Here is a 20,681-nt window from a genome sequence, read left to right as displayed (position 1 = left end):
GAGTGCTGGTCCATGAGGAATTAATCCCCCCAGAAAACAATTTCAAGCTGGTGTGGGCCACTGCTGCTGGGAGCTCTCCAGAGCTCATTTCTGGGCAGGCAGCCCTTGCTGCTAGGATAATGTTCATTTTGAGGAAGCTAAATGAATGTTATCCCAGCAGTGAGGGCTGCCTGCCTAGAAATGAGCTCTGGAAAGCAACCAGCGGCGGTGCCCTTCCCCCAGCTTGAAATTGCTTTGTGGGGTTGGGGGGGGACCCCTTTACTAACTGCTGGTCCGGGAAATTGCAAACAAAGAATGTACTGGTCCATGACTCCAAAAATGTTGAGAAACACTGTTCTAGGATGCCACATAACGTTCTAGTTTATACAGGAAATTAAGCCATTCCCCAACTATTTTGCAGCCATTTATTAGTCATTTTGACCATAAAATCCCCTTTGTGACAATCGAGCAAACACATACCTTTGCCAACTATTGTGAGACGGAATTATAGATGTCTAACTGCAGTTATAACAAGGAATTACAAAACCATTGCCCTAACATAGAAATCTACAAGGGCTCAAGTGCACCAAGCAATCTGGATCATGGCAGCTTCTCATTCATTTTTCTTTTCATTTCAGTGAAAGAGCAAAGGGGCTAAAATGAGGTTGCTTTGCTTGTTGAAGCTCTCTGTATATGCACTGGAGCACCCCGGCTTTTAAGCAGTGACTGGATTGTGATTTGTGCTCTTTACAAGAGGATCACCACTGTCATCACAGAACAATACAATGAACGTTTATATTATTACTTTATCTCATTTATATTGTTAAGAGTCCGTTACTACTTACAAGTCCCATTTGTTGCAGTAGCAGGTGGCGGCTCCTCCCCACCCCTGCTGGCCTCCCGCAGAGTAGGCTGGGCCACCGGCAGCCCAGTTCGGGGCATTTTAGTGCCCTCCACACATGCACAGAGGTAACAGCCCCCGCATGCGCGCAAAGGCCTGAACTGGGCTGCTGCTGGCCGGGCTACTCTGGGGGAGGCAAGCAGGGGTTTGGGGGAGCCACTGTAACAAATGGGACCTGTAAGTAGTAACGGACTCCCCTCCCGCCCCCTCTAGACTTAGGGAAGCCCCCCACCCCCCAACTAGTAAAAGGGGAATCCTCACTGGATTCCCTTTTACCAGTATAGCTCTAAACTGGTTCGGTGGTCGAGCCGGACTGGGTTCAGTTTGATTGGAACCAAAACTAAACCAGCCTGGCTTGTTTTGTGCATATCTCTAATTACTATATGCCTAAAACTGCAAACTAGCCATGTGAATTAGTCTTCTCTTTGTAAAATCTGCTGTAGGCTACATTTAGGGTAACTGGTATTTTAAAGGCAATGATTCAATTTAACGTCTTGTCTGACACCATTATCATTAGAAGCATTTCATTCATTGCTATGCTATTCAGTTAAACAATTTTAAAAACTGAAACAAAGCTAGTCAATAAATTTTATATGCAGAAGAACCTTCATGTCTGTGGATTTGCATATCCGTGGTTGGGTAATTAACACCCCACCTTAGTATATGCGGGGGGGTAGGGTCAGCAAATCAGGGGTTGATTCCGTGGGCTGGGGCTAAGCGCCTTGGTCATTTTCAGCCTCCATTTTGTGATGAGGAGCCATTTTGTGGCTCATTTCAATGTTTAAAAGGCAATTTTTCTTCAATTTTTTGTGGGAGAATTGGGACATTGAGCCTTGGGGGTGGAGAACTGCTGGACTGCTGAAGGCCCGTGGAGCATGGTAAGGTCCTTTATATTGGCGTTTGGGGGGCATTTTTGGGTTTTGTTCCAGGCACCAGGAACCTAAACCCCAGATTTCCACTGCCCCAATGCCTTGGTATTCGTGGTTTCAGCATCCGCAGTACTAGCTCAGAACAGAACCCCTGCAAATACCAAGATCCTCCTATATGCCATAAATTTTAGAATATGCATATTTTATATATAGCACATGTCATTAAATGTGACTTCACTATCAGTACTGTTTTAAGTCAAAGGTATTTGTCTACTTATTGCCCTCATTACTATGTTGATTTTTTAAAAACCTTTTTAATTGTTATTTTTGTTTTATTGTGTTTCTATATAAGCCACCAGAACTGGGAGTGTCCTGAAGTGGGCAAAAGAGAAATAGCACTAGAGTAGATAACACAAACTTGGATATTCTTTTGGCCTATCTCATGTGTGTATGCTGCTCCTGGTTCTGTAATGATATGAAACTAGATTAACTGTATACAGAAAGACCTAACAGAATATACAGTGATGTACAGCAGCAGGATTATACAATAATTCCAGGAACCATTAATTAATGCAAAATATTCTATCTGCAGACATGTTAATACTGACTCAAGTCAAATATCAGTTTAGAAAATAATGACCCATCTAGTAGTTATATTTGTTACACTACATTGTATACCTTCAAAAACAAGAGAATGTTCAACATGTTTTCCCTCTGTTTCTCATATATTCTGCACATGGATTTCTACTAATTGCTCTAGTTACAAAGGGCTTATTAAATTGGCACTCTTAGGAAGAAGTAATAATGGCTTACCTGTCCAGTGGTTCCACGTGGCAATTCTTTTGATGCCTGCAGTGTTTGAAACTTTATATTCCATATTGAAAAGCACTCTACAAATGAAAAAAAATAGACATCAAGCAGCCTGTAATTTGCTTATACATCTTTTTTCAGTTATGAGTGCTATCTGAAAATTTATGGAAAGCACTTTGGTAACATACAAGCAACACAGTTAGTACACCAAAAGCTTTTCTGTTGAACACTACCAGTAATTTCTTAAATCTTATTTAACTTTGAAATTAGTTATGTGCTTCCACAATTTCAATTATTATTATTATTTATTCGATTTCTATACTGCCGTTCCAAAAAGGGCTCAGAGCAGTTTACACAGAGAAATAATAATTAAATAAGATAAGATAGATCCCTGTCCTCAAAGGGCTCACAGTCTAAAAAGGAACATAAGATAGACACCAGCAACAGTCACTGGAAGTACTGTGCTGGGAGTGGATAGGGCCAATTACTCTCCCCCTGCTAAATACAAAAAAATCACCACGTTAAAGTTTGCCTCTTTGTGAAGTTAGCTGGGATTATCAGTTTCAAAAGTTAGTAATTATGTTATGTTGGATCCTGAGAAGCATGAGTGGAAAGAAGCTTATGCAAGTGAACTTTCTTACTTCCTCCTCTCCAATGCATTCCCATGTGACCCCAGAAAAGCTGTTCCCAAAGTTAAGAGAAACCTATGAAATGATGTGGCATGGGGGAATGCAATGGAGAATATGGAACGGAAAAGTTCTCTTGCACTTCTCAGGATCCAACCTACTGCCAGGTGTGTCTGCAAGAACAGGGTCAACAAGTCTCTTTCTTTTAGAAACCGAAAATTCAGTTTCATAAGTTCATCCCCTCTGTGATCATATCGTAAATGATCATATCATTTACCAGATCAAGAACAATAATTTCTCTTCCTTCATTGTCTTCCCTTACTCCTTTCTTGCTCCCTTTCCTTGTGTGTCTATTTAGATTAAGGGCTACAGGTAGGGCTATGTTACTTAACCCCTGCCAACTGGGCAAAGAGGCACCTTTTTAACGTGGTGATTCTCTTTATTTAGCAGGGGGAGACTAACTGGCCCTATCCATCGCCAGCATAGTACCTCCAGTGACTGTTGCTGGTATCTATCTTACGTTTCTTTTTAGAGCCCTTTGGGGACAGGGATCCATTTTATTTATTATTTATCCATGTAAACTGTTTTGGAAACCTTTGTTGAAAAGCGATATATAAATGTTGTTGTTATTCTACTTTCTGTTGCACAGCATCCTGATTATTTAAGCTCTCAATATTGTTATGTTTATCCAAGAACACTCCTTGGATGCTTAGAACCAACAAATCAAACAGATATATATTATTCTAGCTGTTGATTTTTTTTTTCTTCTATTTTACCTTTCACATTACTATCTGAGGAATCCAGACATCCTGTTATGGCAATGTGATCTTTATCAAGAATGGCAATCGAAGTTCCTTTAAGAATACTGCCAGACACTTCAAGTCTGATCAGAAGCGACTTCAGTAAAATTTGCTCTTCCTCACATACACTTTGTTGTAGTGGTACTAGAAACTTATACACATATCCATTGGAATCTGTAAAAACAGAATCAAGGGTTGCAGCAGTTAACAAGAATATAATATAGAAGTTGGGATCCACAAATCATCATCATCAAGGAGAGGTCAAGGCAGAGTTCTCCCTTAAAAGGGTATGGATGTGGAGGGGAGGATCCTTCCTTTGTACTTCTCTTTCTCTGCCCCCTTCATGCCGCCCTCAGATCCCTCTGTCAGCAACATCAAAGTGCCATGCAGCAAATGGCAGTCTTGACTACCAAAAGATTCGTAATGGGTTAAAACTAAGGCACCTATATTACTGACAAGAGGGTGGAGCTTGTGCATGGCTAGAATACTGTATTGACCAACCCCCAGCCAGCCCAATTCTCATACAGTGTCCTTAACTCTTAGTGTTATGATGGTAAAGATATACAAAAGTGTTTGAGAACAGAAATTAATTTTGAGATTTCTAATATAGTGTGTATTGGGTGCAGGGGGGAAGAGAATGACTGTCTATGCTGTCCAGCAGCAATACAAAAGTATACCATATAAAACTATCAGCTGTTGATACATCTGTATATCAGCGCACAGAAGATTCCGTTCCGTTGGGGGTGGGGTGGATAGCAAATCTGCGAGTGCTGGGTCATGAGGGCTATGGGAATCTGGGGGCTAGGTTCCCAGACTGGCCAAAATCAGTCAAAAATAGGTAGTCATGTGCACGGACCGGTTCGGAGGCCATTCTAAAGGCCTCCAGACCGGTCTGGTCACGGGGTGGTTTTGGTTCGGGTGGGGGGTTCCAATTAAAACGGGGGGGGCGGGCTTTACTCACCCCTTCCTTCAAAGTCACCGTAATTTTTGTAGTAATCGGGCGGCAAGGTGCCGCCCGGTTCAATCTCCGCTCGGCTCCTCCATTTGTATACATAAATTATAATCGGGCGGCAGGATCGCTCCCAGTCTCTGCTGCCCCCTTCAAGTTAAGCCCCGCTTGGCTGGCGGCCGCCCCCTGCAGCTATCAAGAGGTCCCCCGCCGCCCCCTTCTTGCCAAATGTCCCCCCCCCATTACAAGAGGACGGCAGGAGAACTCCCTGCCGTCCCCTTCCCCTTTGCTGGCTGGGCTGCAAATGGCTTCTAGGAAGTGCGCGAAAGGCTTCCTTTCACCATGTTAAAAATTACGGTGACTTTGAAGGAAGGGGTGAGTAAAGCCCCCCCCCGTTTTAATTGGAACCCCCACCCCAGTGCCGGACCGGTTCCATGCACACCCCTAAAAATAGGTGTGTCCCTCCCCACCAAAAGCTGCATTTGACCTTAAAAAAAAAAAGCTATAAAATGGCTCCCAAAAAAAAAAAAAAAAAAAAAAGGTGGCTGAAAATTTATTTATTTATTTTTACATTTTTATACCGCCTTTCGTTAAAAGAAAACCCCAAGGCGGTTTGACCTTTGAGATTGTTTCCAGCCATCCCGACCCACAGATATGTGGGTTTAACCCTCCCCACCAGTTTTCCCCCACTTATAGTGAGGTTGGGTGCTAATTATCCCACTGTGGATATGCAAAACCACTGGTGCTGGAACCACAAATAGCAAGGTCCTCCTGTATACGTTTATAAAAGATTGAACTTCAAAATCTGGGGTAAAAGTAGCAATATGCATTCACACCTGCATTTCCACCAAAGCAATGGCTCTAACTGTACATTTAAATACTCACACAAACACAGGAGTGTGATAACTTTGTTTTTCAGATACGCTGCACAACTCACTGGCATTGATGACTCGCCTCCTTGTTCATGTTTAAACTTATGAAGGATATATGGATTACACTGCTGAACATATACGAAGCATTTCCCATCCTGAAAAGAAAGATTAATCCTTTTCATTTCCCATGAGGCTTATTAAAAAACACCGTAACTAATACATCACATACTTGGTTTCCTCACAAGCCAGGAATTATTTCCTAAAAAAGCTGAACATGTTCCTGATACTCAATCTGGACAGCTGATTGTAGAATTGTATTGAGAGTAAAAGAGTTTTCTATGTATGAGAATAATTCATTTTTATCCTGTCAAAAACATCCTAAGAATTGCAAATGGGAACGCTGTTTCACAGAAGAGCCTGTACCACCTCTGCTAGTCCTGCACTTCATGGTAACACTTCTTGATAGGGATGAGCAGAATGTTCTGACGGCAAAACGTTCTAACAGCAGAACAGCTATTTTGAGTGTTTCAAGCTCAAAACAGAACACCCTTTAAATAAAAGGCCTGTTTCAAGCCTGGAGCAGAACCTCCTGTTTTGAGTGCCATTTTGGAGGCCTGTTTTTCCCTTGCTGATCGGTTTTCTGGCACTGGCTTCTGATAGGCTTGCGATCTCCTTGCTTTTTAATTGACTTATCATAGAAATCAAGTGTTGTCATGGGCAACTGTGCCCCAACTGGCTGGGAGGGAAGAAACACAAGGCGGGCGATTTCAAAATGTATTAAAAAGGGACTGGGTAGCAGAGAGAGCCCTTATAGTCCTTTAAAGAGGATACCATCAGGAGAGAAGGAAGGAATCAAGGAAGGTTTGATTTTGTGGTTTTCTTTTCTCAGCACTGAGTATAATATGCTGTGCTATTGCTGCTATAGCAAACTAGTTTTGTTGGATCTCAGACTGACAGTAGTAGAACTTGGGTGCCTGCCTTCCTTGCATTGTGATCTGGTTTGTTAGTGAGATAGTATTGTGGTGAGAAAGGGACAGTGCCAGGTGTGTGTGAGTGAGTGAGTCGGAGAGACAGATAATGAGATTTCTTGGTGATTGCTGTCACAAGCTCCATGTCTGGCTCTGAGTCAAATTTGTGCTTCACTCAGTGCTCTGCAATTTGCATTCCAAGGTGTACTCGGTCAAAATATGGCTGAAGCTGCTCTAGTTGAGCTTATGGCTATGCTTGCTGCTAAATAAGGGTGCTGCTGTGGCAGCTGCTTCAGTGCTAGGAAGTAAGGAGTCATAATTGTGAGTGGGAGAGCAGCTTGTGCCAATGATGTTACTGCAACGCAGGCACTGTGGCTGGCAGTGGATTCTGGGTCTGATTCTTTTTTGGCCACTTTTGGACTCTGATGGGAGAGACAGATTCCCTTGTGTGTGCTTCTGCAGTGTTTTTCAAGGCAGGGTTGCAGAATGCATTGCACTCTGAGAGAGCAACTTGTTCCGGCCATAGAAAACAATGAAGAAACTCGAAACACCCCAGTATTCCCCATGGGTAGCTTCTAGGGACACCAAAGTGAGTTGGGTGGTAGGGCATGATAGATGCTACCTACCACCCAACCCACAAAAGAAAAGGGGGGGGAAAGGCAAGTGGGCAATTAACAAGTTTTTAACTTTTCCCCAAATCCCCCATAGGATCCTATTAAATATTATCATAGTATTTAATGAAATACTTCTACAGTGTCATATGGACTACTTTAAAATCTTCACTTACAATTTTAAATACTCACCTGCTCAGTAATAAATGTAAGAACAGGCTGTTCAGCTTCCATGAAAGCTCTACTCCACCTGAAAGTTATACAATTTATTATTACTACAGAATAACCTAACACACTGTCAAATAGAATACAGTACTGAATACACTCTTTAATAGCTTAATTTATTACTAAGGATTCATATGTACCACAATGACCGTCAACATTAGCTGATACAAGCTCAAACCACATCTTACTTACAGACAGTTTTTAACAACAGTATTCCTTAAATAAATTTGATGCACATGTGTCCAAGAGGAGTGGAAAGGAACAAAGATCACCTCCCAAAATACTAAGCAGCATGTTAGACTTGCTACTATTATCAAGAAACACTGCACCTCTAGGCCCCAATAAAGACAAGACTCATCTAGTTGGATGAACTAGGGCCACTTTATTAATTTAGTTAATACAAATCCTGCAGTGAGGCATGACTCCTCAGAGTGGGGTTATCCCAACTAAGGGTCAGTCTCATAAGGAGGACCGCCCAAATCCAGGTGACAGACTGAGCATTAATTCCACCTGGACTGAATCCAGACATCATAACAGCCATGGGGTGAAACTCCGCTGAGGGGAGGTCAGACAGCCCCATCCACCCAGGTGGCAAAACTCGGAATGGTGGGTACCAGCCTGCCCCTAAGTAGGGGCGGATCCCAGCCCAAGGGCGGCAAAACCCGCAAGCACTGTTCCTCGGCTTACCTACTTGCCATTAAATGGCCCTCCAGTCAAACACCAATTAAAACACTTAAACTAACCCGCTCTCACTGGCAAAGTGACCAATCAAAAGGTGACAACCCTAAATCAGTTTCAGTGAGAAGTAGGTGGAAAAAGGCCAAATCAAGGCCAATCAGGCATGACCCCCAAAATTCCTACTTAGCCCCAAACAGTGACCAGACTTCGCTCACTGAAATGGGTGGGAGGGAGGGCTGCTCAGTCCAAGCAACTAAGACTGAGTGCTATGGAGCCCGTTTCTTAAAATGCCACTCCTGAAAGTGGATTGGCTGGTCTGTGTCACGTGGCACACTCCCAAATGGCAGCCTCTGAGCCTGCCTCAAGTGCCTGGGAACACAATCCCGCCCCCCGCAGTTGCATGAAAGTGGCGGGGAGTGGCATTTACTAGCAGAAAGGAATGGAAATGAAATATGGCATTTTAAATACATACACCCAATACATCTTGGATGACCTTATCATTTGTTTATGCTGGTCAAATGACTGAATTTAAATAAAGTCTATATAAGGCTTGGGTGACCCACACTAATGCCTCCTCCATTCTCTTCAGGTACAGGAGAGGAGACTGAGAGAGATTAAACAGCTACAGCTTAATCTCTGGATTATGCAGCTAGAACAAAACTATGCCACTCACCTAATAGCTTCATTTGAAATAACGTTTTCAATTATTTGCTGAGGTGCTGCCAGCAAAGCATCCAACCTCTTAACAGCTCCACTCTTGAACAGGACCAGAGGTTCACTTTGAGGTAGTGAATGTATCTGATAAACATCTGCTGACAACTGCAAATTAAAAAACACACAGGAAAGAATACTGGTAGTCTTACAGTGAAAGTTCTTTCTTCCAGTGTAAGGAGGTTATCCATTGACATGGGTTGACACGCCCACTTGTTCCTTGAGACAGTATGGGAGTATTTGCTGCAAATGCTGCCAAAGTGTGGCAAATGCCATACTTCTGGTAGAATGGGCAGTTATCCTGAGTGGTGGAGTAAAGTGCAGGGATTCATAAGCAATAGTGATGCACATTTTTATCCAGATTTTTAGTGCCCTCTGCACATCTAGTTTGTGCCATAAGACCTCCTTTGGATGGACTGGTGAATGGCAAAAAAACCAGAAGTACCCGGTTTCTATGAAAGGGTGTGTTCACCTTAGGGCAGAAAGAGGGGTCTGTCTTGAGAACCACTGAGTCTGGCTAGAATATACAAAGATGTTTATGTATAGACAATGTCCCCAGTTCCAACACTCTCCTAGCTGAGGTGATGGCCACCAGAAAGATGACCTTATATGTCAGCAGCTTGATGGATGTGGTGCTGAGGGGTTCGAAGCGTTCCTGTGTGAGCATATTTAACACTTTATTGAGGCTCCATCTGGGGAAACGGTGCACTGTGGGAGCAGCCAAGATGGACACCCCTTTTTAAGAAGCACCTGATGTCAGGATAAGTGGACTCCTCTCCGCAAAGTTGAAGTACTGATGAAAGAGTGGATGCATATCTTTTTAAAGTAGCAGGGTGGAGGCCCTTATCCAACCCTGCTTCCAGGAAGTCCAAGAGTTGTGGCATTGATGCTTAATGGGGAGCATGCATTGGGACTTAGACCACTTAAGAAAGGAAGACAAAGTGGTCTGGTAGATTAGAATAGTAGACTGCCGTTTGGCAGCAAAAACTGTTCCTTAAGCATTGAATATCCGTTGGATACTAAGATGGCCCTTTCAGTAGAAGGCACAGCCAGGAGAGATCAAGGTGGTAGAGTGGCCCTTGGGAGAGAAGATCTGGATGATCTGGTAGGGGCCATGATCATGATGCGGCCATGCTGTTGAGGTCCAAAAACCACTGTCTCCTGGGCCACCATGACCATATGAGATTGCTGCTCTCTGAACCCCTGTAGTAGGCATGATATCAGTGCAATGGGCAGAAAGGCATAGGTCAGGCCCTGAGGCCAAGGGGTCACTCATGTGTCTACTCCGGCTGCCTGTGGATATTGGTACCACAAAAAAAAAAAAAAAAACTACCTGTGGTTGTTGAGGAGTGATGTGTGAAGGATGCTGTTCAGCTGGTCAAACTGGTGAATAACCTGCTGGAATACTTCCAGGTGGAGATGCCATTCCACCAGGTCTATCTGGTGCGTGCTTAACCAGTCAGCTTGCATGCTGTCCTGTCCCTGGAGGTACTCCGCTTATAGGGAGGCCAGATGTTCTGTCTAGTGGAAAAGCCTATTGGTTTCATCCATGAGGGCGCGAGTGCTGTCCTGATGGCTGAGATGGGCTTTGGTCTTCATGTTGTCTGTCCTGATCAGGACATGGTGACCTGCGACTTGCTCTGTGAAGTGGAGGAGAGCTAGTCTGACTGCATGCAGTTCCAGGTAGTTGATGCTGCGCATGGCATAGGATTTGGTCCACATGCCCTGTGTGATCAGAGTCCTTTTAAGGTACTTTGAGATGGGTGCTTGGTCCAGTGCTAGTGACATCTACCACGTCAACACCTAGTGTAGTTGAGGTGTCACTGGGATGTGGATGTGTCTCATGGCTAGAATGTCATCTTGGTGAGGTTGCAGAGTCCACTGGAGAAATCGGGAATGCCATCTGGCCCATGTACAATGTCCAGGAAAGAAATCATGCTGCCTAACAGCTGGGCCAGGTGCATGACATCTGCTACTATGTGCAACTGAGTTTGGTGGATGAAGGAGCGCAGCTTGGATTTTCTATCCTGTGTTAGCAATATAGTGCCTGAGTCTGTATGGTCACTCCCAGGTGATCCAGTTGTTGTGATGGGAGCTCTTGGTGGTGTTGATGATAAAGCCATGAGAATGTAGGAGATGGAGAACTTGGTGGATGTCTCTCTGTGTTTGTAGGAGGCACTGAGACTGGACCAGAAGGTCATCCAAGAATGGGTAAATGTGTAGACTCTGTAAGTGCATGTGGGCTACCAGGACGACAATCACCTTTGTGAAGACTCTGGGGGCTGATGAAAGCCCAAAAGGTAGTGCTCAGTACTGGAAATGATTCCCTGCATAGGTAAAGCAGAGGAATCAGTGGTGAGCTGCGAGGATGAGAATGTGGAGAGAAACATCCTGCAGGTCTACTAATACGAGGTCATCTTTGGCTTTGATGGCTTGGTTGATGGTGCACAGGATCCATCTGGAACCTGTACTTTTTAATGAATTTGTTCAGGTTCTTTAGGCCTACCACCCCACCCCAGAACTCTCCATCTTTGGAACTAAAAACAAAATAGACGCCACAACATGTGTCTGTTGAGGATACTGACTATGGCCTGAATGTGCGCTAAGTGGCCTGTAGCATCCAAATGGCCAGTAGGGAGCACAGCATCAGTACTGCTATTAGTTCTTGGAGAAGCCCCAGAGGAACTGCTGGTTGGTGAAGGAGCAGTTGGTCTGGGGGGCTGACAGGATCTGGAGGACTGATAGGGTCTGGGGTTCCATAACTGGTCTGGAGGCTGATGGGATCTGGGGTTCCATGACTGGTGCCAGGATGGGCATGCAGGTCTGTTATCTCTGGAGCAAGCAAAGAAAGTATTGTCAGAATCAAAGCAGGTATCAGAATGAAAAGGCCATCTATATTCCTGTCTGATGGACAGCATTGCTCATTTCCTGTCTTTAGTCTTGACTAGAACAGAATAGAGATGCTCCAAACAATTTGGTCCCCTGGAATGCTTATGAAGCTAGGATGACCTTGGACTTAGGAGTCCATATTACATGACTTAAGCCACAATCCTCTATGGACCACCACATCTGATGCCAAGGCACATGCAGAGAATTACTTGCTATCAAGGCTGGCATCGGCCATGAAGGATGCCTTGGCAAGCTTGGATAACCGCTGTTTAAGTTTAGTCTGGCCTGGAGAAAGATGGTTAAGCAGATCCTTTGCCCACAATTTGGATGCCTTTATGAATATGGAAGAGGCAGCCGATGCCCCAAATATGTAGGAGGATGCCTCGTGTGACTTCCTAAACAGATTTATTTATTTAAAATATCTATACCCGGCCCCTCCAGTATACTACTGCTCAGGGTGGCTCACAACAATAAAATAGATACAATATATAAGTAATAAAATTAACCAAATTTAGTAAACAAGTTAAAAGTGAAGTTAAAAACCACAATCAGTACTAAGTTTGAATTTAAAAGTTATTTTAAATGCTAAAAATTGAGAATTATAAAAACAAAAGAACTTCCCAGATATAACCAAAGATGGAGCACTAAAAAGCCTCTTAAAAAAAAGATGTGAGCATGGTGAAGCTCTTCAGGGAGGGCGTTCCAAAGCTGAGTGGCCACAGCCGAAAAGGCCCTGTCTCTAGTTCCCACCAATCAGATCTCTGTTAGTGGCATGGCTGTGAGCAGGGCCTGAGACTATGAACAGAGTGCCCAGGCAGGTTCATATGGGCAAATGCAATCCGACAGGTACCCCGGCCCCAAGCAATGTAGAGTTTTAAAGGTCAAGACCAGCACCTTGAATCTAGTCTGGAAGTGGACCAATAACCAATGAAGCTGCCACAGGATGGGTGTGATACTCATGAAGCAACATGCACCCACGAGCATCCTTGCAGCAGCATTCTGGACCAGCTGAAGCTTCCGAACAGTCTTCAAGGGCAGCTCCATATAGAATATATATTGGACAGTAGTCCAATCTGGATGTTATCAATGCATGAGCGACTGAGGTCAGGTCTGACTTCTCCAAGTCGGATCTAGGTAATAGCTTTTTCTGTCTTCAGGTGATTTAAGAAGCCCCTCACTCTCCTTTGCCAGAACTGCTCCCGAGACCAAGGATGCCAAAGGAGCATCTGCCAGAAGAACTGCAAGTTGAGCAGTTATGTTGCTAGGAAAGTTGTAGAAGCATTTAGGGAGTGCGCCTAGACCTTTAGATGATGTAGGTACTTCCCATTCCTCATGTATGACTTCCTTGAATAGGGGAGGAAAAGGTAAAACTGGCTTAGCGCGTGATGATGTAGGGAAAACATCCAAAGCCAGTGACTCGGTATGGGTAGTGCCCACTGACTCAGGGTTAGTTTGTAATATTTTGCCTTGGCCAATAATACCTCGAAGTTCTCATGTTTAAGTAATTTAGGAGGTAGACTGGCTGACAATAATCGTCTAAAGACCACTCTCCTTCCTTGCTTGATGGTTCTGCTTGAGATTCAGAACCAGAAGGGTCAGATTAGCTTCTTTTAGGTGAGTGAGGGTGGGCAGAAATAGGTCTGGATGGTGCCTGCCTGACTGGTGCCAAGGGAACAGAGAGTATTCCAGTATTAATTGGAACCCTGGGTATAAAGGTTACAGCCTCCCTGCCTCTATCCTGGGATGTAATGTTTCCCTGTGGTGAGGAGCTGATATAGGCCTCACTGGGCCAGCTGGTCCTGTTGAGCAGTAGAGAAGGGTCCTGCCTATATTCTAGTTGTGGCTCAGTGTTCCATGGGGAAAATCTGCACCGAGGAGATAGATTGGTAGGGCGTGGGGGCATAGAGGTGATCTACTTCTGCGATGCCTCTGCCTCCGTCTGGAATGGTTCCTGGCATCAGGTGAGTGGCGACAGTCACTTTCCAAGGACCTTGTCCTGAGCCTGCGATGGGCTGGAACCAGAGGACGAAACTGGCATCTTTCACAAGCGGGAATAGGAACGTACGCTGGGCTGGAGAGGATGGGAGACTGCTAGCTCTGCTCCTCTTCCCTGTGTCTTCTAGGCTGGGAGTTTTGAGGGTCAGCTGGTGGGGGATCATCGATTGGAGGCTGAACTGAGGCAGCAGCTGCATAAGCTGCTGTGGGGGTGCCAGCCTGGCAGGGAGGGGTGGTGGTTGGAGTACATGCTGCTGGACTTCCACAGCCACTAATTGTTGAATCCAATGCAAGAGGTCCGCCGAAAGGCGCTCCCCCACAAACTGAGGGAGGTGCATGGCAGGCTGGAATTGATCCCCCTGGGGCCAGGGTCTGAGGTGGAAGGGCTGAATCCAGTGGGGAGTGTGGATGAGCCGTGCTATTTACCAGCATCTCTTGCAGGAACAGCACTGGAGGGGCCAGATAAGCTGGTGGCAGCTGCTCCTCTTTGCACAGCAGTGGCTGGCTCGGCCTATAGTGTGGGGTCAGCAGAATCTTCACCTCCGAGGCAGGCTCCAACTTGTGGCTGGTGGTCTGAGCTGGGTCCACATGTGGGGTGTTAGGCCTCTCTGCAGGCTGATGGACCATAACCTTTACGGTGACTGGTGTTCCTCTTGGTGAAGAGCTTCCCCCATCTGGGGATGTTTGGGCTGCTTGAGCCGTCATCAGCTGTAAATGTCAGGAGTCTGAGTTTTCAGAATGCTGCCAGGTGCACCTGGAAGGGGCCGAGTGCTCCCTGGACGGAGTGGGACGGGCATGTCTACGGGTTCTTTGGGTGTGGTCCCTCCTGGTGCACTCTCTTCCCCTTCTTGGAACTGTGGCTGAGTCCTCCAAAAGGGAGGGTAACAGTGCTGCCCACTGCATCATCTTGGGTAGAGAGCGCGAGGAGGGAAATGAAAGTAGGAGGAAAAAATTAAAATAATTGTTTTGCTTTTAAGGCAGGAAGACACAGGGAAAACCAAGGGGGAAGAGAGGCGATGAGGACAAACAGTGAAGAGTAAAGGAGAGAAAAAAGGTAGGGGGAGCCGAGGAAAATGCTGGAACTCTTTGGAGACCTGTGCAGAGGAGTGATATGAGATCAAAACTGGGATGTCCTGGCCTGGGAAGTTATGGGGCGGCAAAAGTCACAAGATCCTATCTTAAGGAGCAAGTGGGCATGTCAACCCCTATCAATGGATACCCTCCTACACTTGGAGCAGGAGTGTTACCCTCCTGCACTGGGAAAGAACTCTTGATTTTGTTCTTTGTTCTCATGCATAAATTGTGCAATATAAAGGGTAACAAAGCACAGGATCCCTTCAAACAATCTCCAATAAATATTTTAACAATCAACAAAAGTTATTCATTCTGTCCCACTTCAGAAAATATTACTGCTCCAACAATGGGACCTGCGTTCCCTCCAAGATGAGTGTGTGCACATGCATACAACTGTAGCCCTCCACACAGCTGTTTTTAGGAGATGCACAGTCTCCTCCTCAACTCCCTTCACCTCACTCCTGTTCCCTGGCAGCCAGAGGCAAAAGGGGAGGCAGCCATCCCTTCCCCCACCCCCTACAGATCTCCATGCCCCCACAGCTGCCCTTGGGACCCGAGGGCCGCAGCCAGAGTGGGGAAATCAGCTTTCCCATGCAAGTGAGAAAGCCAGTCTTCTGCTCTAGACGACAGGCACGTGTGTGCCTTGATAATTGCACCAAGGCACATGCACATCCTTTGCCCTTTCCAATAGACACTTGCCACAGTAAAAGCGGGAGGGTCAGTTTTCCTGCCTAAATGTGGTGGCGGTGGCAAGAGGGACAGCTACGGGGAGAAAAGTGGCAGCAGCTGTTTTATGTGTGAAGGAATCAGCTGGGTGGAGAGAGTAGGCCCATGACCGGGGGGACCTCCACCCCTAAATTTCTTCCCACCACCACCAGCCTGGGCCAACCTGTTCAGCACTGCGTCATTTCCCCCCCCCCCTTCAAAGGTCGTTTTGGGCAGGTGGCTGCTATGTGTGCACCGGCCAGCAGCCATTCAGAGGCTCTCATGTGGAGCCCTGAACTTCCCTCCTCAGACCCACACCCGAATGGCAAGAACCTAGTAAAGGGCCCACACCGGCCTCTCCCATTGCTTCAGCGTCCTCCCCACCTAATCCTTGCAAGGGAGGGAAGAGAGTGTGAGTGCACCGGCTTATTTCCCTGCTCTGCCAGAGCCTCCAGTGGGTGCTACCACCTCATCCCATCTCCATTTGCCCCCAAACCACCTCCTTTCTCTCCCTCTCGCAAGGACCAGGTGAGGAGGACACTGCAGCAATGGGTATTACCTCCCTGCTCCTTCCCTTCTGCTCAGGGTGAGGAAAACGTTTGCAGCTCTCCCCGCACTCCAGTTGCCACCCCACAGGCAGACTGCAAGCAGGCTCCATTTCTCCTCAGTGAGATTTTGTATGCACTGGACAAAAGCATCTGGTGACGGGGGGAGACCAGGTTAAAAAAAAAATCTTTTCAAAGCCCCCTGAATTTGTTTTGTTTCTGCAGCAGTTATAAGCTTGTATCTCCTCCCCATTTCATTTATGTGGGATGTGGAGTGATCTAAGAGTTTTATTTCCTCTTCTGCTTTAAATGGCAGCTGTACAAGGAAATGTGGAATTGCAATATGATTCAGAATGTCAAGTCTTTGGGGTGAGAAAGTTGTAGTAAGCAGCTAGTGTGCTGGGGTGGCATTTTATTCATAATGGCATCAGGGCATGTGTGCGCCTGTTGCCATTTCCAGTAGACTCTTTCTGCAGTAAGAGCAGGAGAGCCAGTTTACCCACCAGAACCTGGTGGTGGCTGGGGCAGAAAGGCGATGTGAGAAAGATGGCGGCGGCATTGAAGTAGGATTGCATACACCAAGGTGCTTTCCCTTCAAATTATTACAAAGATCCAGCAATTGTGGGAGTGGCAGTTGAGTGAGTTACTTCTTTGGTGGGCAGCCCAAGTCACCCTTCAGGTAAGCAGCCTCCCCACCTGGCACTGCCCATGTCTGCAGACAATAAGATCAAAGCCATAACACTGAATGGCAATGAATAAAGTTCAATAAGGAAAACTTGAAAACCTACAGTAGTCCAAAATATAACAGACCCTGCACTGGCTACTTCTGTCACATGCCCTTTAATGCTTTCCTGTTTTTCAACCAAATTCCACATCTTCAATAGCATTTATTTCTCAGGGACATCTATCCTGCCTTTTCTTTTGTGTATGCAGATCTCACCAGTGATTCTAATGAAATGTGCATGTGTACACACTCTGCAGAATATGAATTCTGAATTCCTTATAAATTTGCTTGTCTCCAAATCATCTGGTGACACCCACTTATGCCTCCAGATATCTGATTGGTGGTGAGATGGATCACCAACATGAGAGGACCTTCTCCTGCGATGACACCCACTACGTGGAACTCCATGCCACAGGAGTTGAGAGTCACTCCCACCTTGCATTCTGCCAATGCCCAAAGACTTACTTGCTTAGGCAGGCTTTTTAACCTTAGTTTTACTCTGATGTTCTACAATTATTTAATTCGCTGTCTTTTCTTTCTTAGTTGCTAGTGATATTTTAATTTTATTTTGTTTTGTTTGCTAGCTGGTCTGGGCATCCTCATTTTGGGTGGGGAAAGAACAGCATATAGTTCATTTTTAATGCATGAAAATATGCATGCCCTCTGTAACTTTAGAGACAACTCTTCCTCAACATATCCTGAACCTATAGATTTATGTAGCTGAACAAGCAGCTCAGACAACAGTTTGCTATTTTGGTGTTCAGTTTTCTCTAAGGCGTGCACATGCTCGCAAGGTTGCTGATGTCTGCTCAGTTAATTTTAGATCCTGCTCAGGTTGGATAAGGAAGGCCCAACTTTGAATGCACACTGCTTTGATACTACCACCAAGAACAAAATTCATTCCGCACACATATGAAAAAAATTAGAGACAACACTGAATGGGACACAGAGTGATCAATTCCAACTCTCATTAGGTCTGCATAAGAGATCATCTGAACTCTTTGTGTAATTCACTCTGCACCTCTTTGAAGAGGGGCAGGAAACAAAAACAAGATAAACCATGAATTAAATGAACCCCATTTATATGCATATATGACACAAGGTAGAAAATCATCCCAAAATGAATTGACTCCTATGGTGGAGTGGTTTCTATCCCATTTCCATTTTAAGCCACTTGGGATAGGAGAGAACACCCTGTTTCTCTTTGGAAAGTTCAATTTTGTTTTCCCTGGCAAGCTCAATTGACCTTGAAAGATAACACCATCTGAAAAATAGTGTGGGGCACTGCACAGTTCTGTGTTCCCAAGTTCAGGGAGATGAAACCAGACCCTTCCACAATCTCAGTCCTAGTGTTTGGAAAAAGTAAATCATTCAGAAGCATCTGACCTTGCAGAAGCATGGATTTTAGCCACCAGAACAAAGCCAAATGGCTAACGGCAGCAACTACAACAACGTCAGCTTCAGTAAGCCTGGCATCAGAGGATCAACACTTAAGATGCTGGTCTTCTCCCGTTTCTCCTAATGGGGGACAGTCCCCCCAAAAGGGGTGCTACAGCCCTGATGTTATTGCAAATGCACGGCTGTGTTTATCTCAACCTGCTCTCAGAGGATTGTGATGGCAGATAATTATTTTCCTAGTTTACAGCTGGCAGCGGCTCTCCTGAGAAAGGCTGATCTATATAGGCACTATGAGACACAACAAGCCAGACATATCTTCAGAGATGCAACCACATCCAAACACAGAACCATGTCATCTGTGCTTGACTTGGATGGACAGAAGATGTAGGTTTTATAAGTAGTGTGTGCTCAAGGATAGCTGACAAAATGAGCCGTTTTGGAAAGGCGGTATATAAATCGAATAAATAAATAAATAAAATTAATAAACAAAATATGTGACTGACCTGTAAAATGCACTTGACCAGCTACCAGACTGCCTTTAGGTCAGTCACAGTGTGTTCTTTTAGCTGAAATGCTGAGAACTGAGAAGCTGAAGCATGGATTCTCATTAGCATGGGGTTGAAATGCTCATTTTTCTTAGCGAACAACTCACATGAGTCATTCATTCAATTTCTATACCAACCTTCCAAAAATGCCTCCAAAAATGCAGTCATGACTCATGTAATGGCCAGCGAGGGCAGCGAGAGGTACCTTTAAAAGTCTTTATCGGCAATAAAGACTTGGTGAGGTAGTCAGCACACCATGCTGACCATGCAAACAGCCACTGAGCATGCGCAGAGGCCAAGTGAGTGCTGTAGGCGGGGCAGCTTCCAGGTGTCAGCACGATCGCCAGTAAAGACATTTAAAGGTACCTCTCACTGCTCCCCCCTGCCACTGGCTGCCATCGAAGGCAACATGCTTGCGGTGTGAGGGGTCACCAAGGCACTCCCCTGAAGTGAAATATTAAATTATTGTAGCATCTATGGTCTGGAAAAGTTGGAAACGTCTTGGAAAAATAGTCCCAATGTAACCAATGGGACTACTTGGGAGTAGGAAATCCCACTCATTAGTAAAAGATCATGATTCAGGATGAGGGTTAAATGACAGCACTGAACTTGCATTTCTGATCAGTCAAGCACTACCAAAGATGGAGATGTAATTCCTCCAGCATAAACTGGGTTTGTTATGACATTACAAAATATTTATCCTGGAAGAAGGCTGCTATTCAGCTGAATATTTCTTTGTCTTTGCAAAGGAATTCAATGCAAGATTAACTAGTACAGCCTCTACACCCTAGGGGCCTCTGCAATAAGTTGTATTTCAAGTAAATTACTGTCAGTCTTAATCGGGGGAAAGTTTGAACAATTTACAGAAGCATCTCAAATCTTACTGACAATATTAAGAGTATTGTCCGGGCTCCACACCACCAGCTTGGCAAAATGAGGTGAGATTCTGTGGTGAGGAGCTGGACATACTTGACAGCGGCATACTTCCAGCCACAAGTGTGCAGTAAGATGAGAGAAATGGGTGAGGGCTTTAGCCCTTGTTGCAGACTGTGCACCTACCTAGCTGACAGGGTAACAAGAACAGGAGGGAGAATGAATACAAAGCCCACAGGAACTCTCGCAGGATCGAACTGTAATTTTATGGGAAACCAGGAATCACCCATGAGATTATACAGGACATGACCACTTTGGTTCCCAATAAAGAGCAAGGTTAGTGGATCCAGAAGAGGAGGCCAAGGGTGGAAAACCCCATCTCCTCACCCACTGAGATTCTGAGGAAGCTAGAGGAGGGCAGAGCATTTGAGCCATAGCACAACAAGCATACAGTATTATAGATGCAATCTATATATTTAATTCTCATAGACGTGCCTCTGTGGGGATGCATCCCAGCAACCTAGCTGATTGGCTGGGCAGCAGACGCACCTGATTGGCTAAGGCGCAGACCAATGGCGGCGGCGGGCCCGGCTGTGAACGTGGAGGCCTGTAGCGGCAGGCCCGGCCACGGAGGCCTGCAGTGGCAGGCCTGGCCCGGCTGGCTGCAAAGGCCAGAGGTGGTGGTGGTGGGCCCGGCCGGCCATGGAGGCCAGAGGTGGCGGCGGGCCCAGCCGCAGAGGACAGAGGTGGCGGTGGGCCTGGCCCGGCCGGCCACAGAGGACAAAGGCAGCAGCGGGCCCAGCTGTGGAGGACAGAGGCAGCAGTGGGCCCGCCTGGCTGCGGATGGGCCCAGAAGCAGAGACTGGGGCAGAAGGTGTGTGTGTGTGTGTGTGTGTGTGTGTGTGTGTGTGTGTGTGTGTGTGAGATTTAACCG

The 20,681-nt window shown here is 45.7% G+C and overlaps 1 protein-coding gene across 3 annotated transcripts in view; it reads right to left on the bottom strand.

Moving 5' to 3' along the window:
• Nucleotides 1–20,681, bottom strand: part of NOL11 (nucleolar protein 11) — a 52,233-nt gene that overhangs the window by 27,607 nt on the left and 3,945 nt on the right. For all 3 annotated transcript variants that reach the window (XM_053300510.1, XM_053300511.1, XM_053300512.1), the window contains exons 4-8: nucleotides 8,962–9,107; nucleotides 7,578–7,635; nucleotides 5,820–5,961; nucleotides 3,962–4,159; nucleotides 2,563–2,639 (exon numbers count right to left, since the gene is read on the bottom strand). In XM_053300510.1, the coding sequence (XP_053156485.1) occupies nucleotides 2,563–2,639; nucleotides 3,962–4,159; nucleotides 5,820–5,961; nucleotides 7,578–7,635; nucleotides 8,962–9,107 (621 nt within the window). The remainder of the gene's footprint in view (nucleotides 1–2,562; nucleotides 2,640–3,961; nucleotides 4,160–5,819; nucleotides 5,962–7,577; nucleotides 7,636–8,961; nucleotides 9,108–20,681) is intronic.

This window comes from Hemicordylus capensis, chromosome 2, assembly GCF_027244095.1.
Source record: "Hemicordylus capensis ecotype Gifberg chromosome 2, rHemCap1.1.pri, whole genome shotgun sequence".
NCBI classification, from domain to species: Eukaryota; Metazoa; Chordata; class Lepidosauria; order Squamata; family Cordylidae; genus Hemicordylus; species Hemicordylus capensis.
Note: the sequence above shows the minus strand (reverse complement) of the source record. Positions and strands in the feature narration are given on the sequence as shown.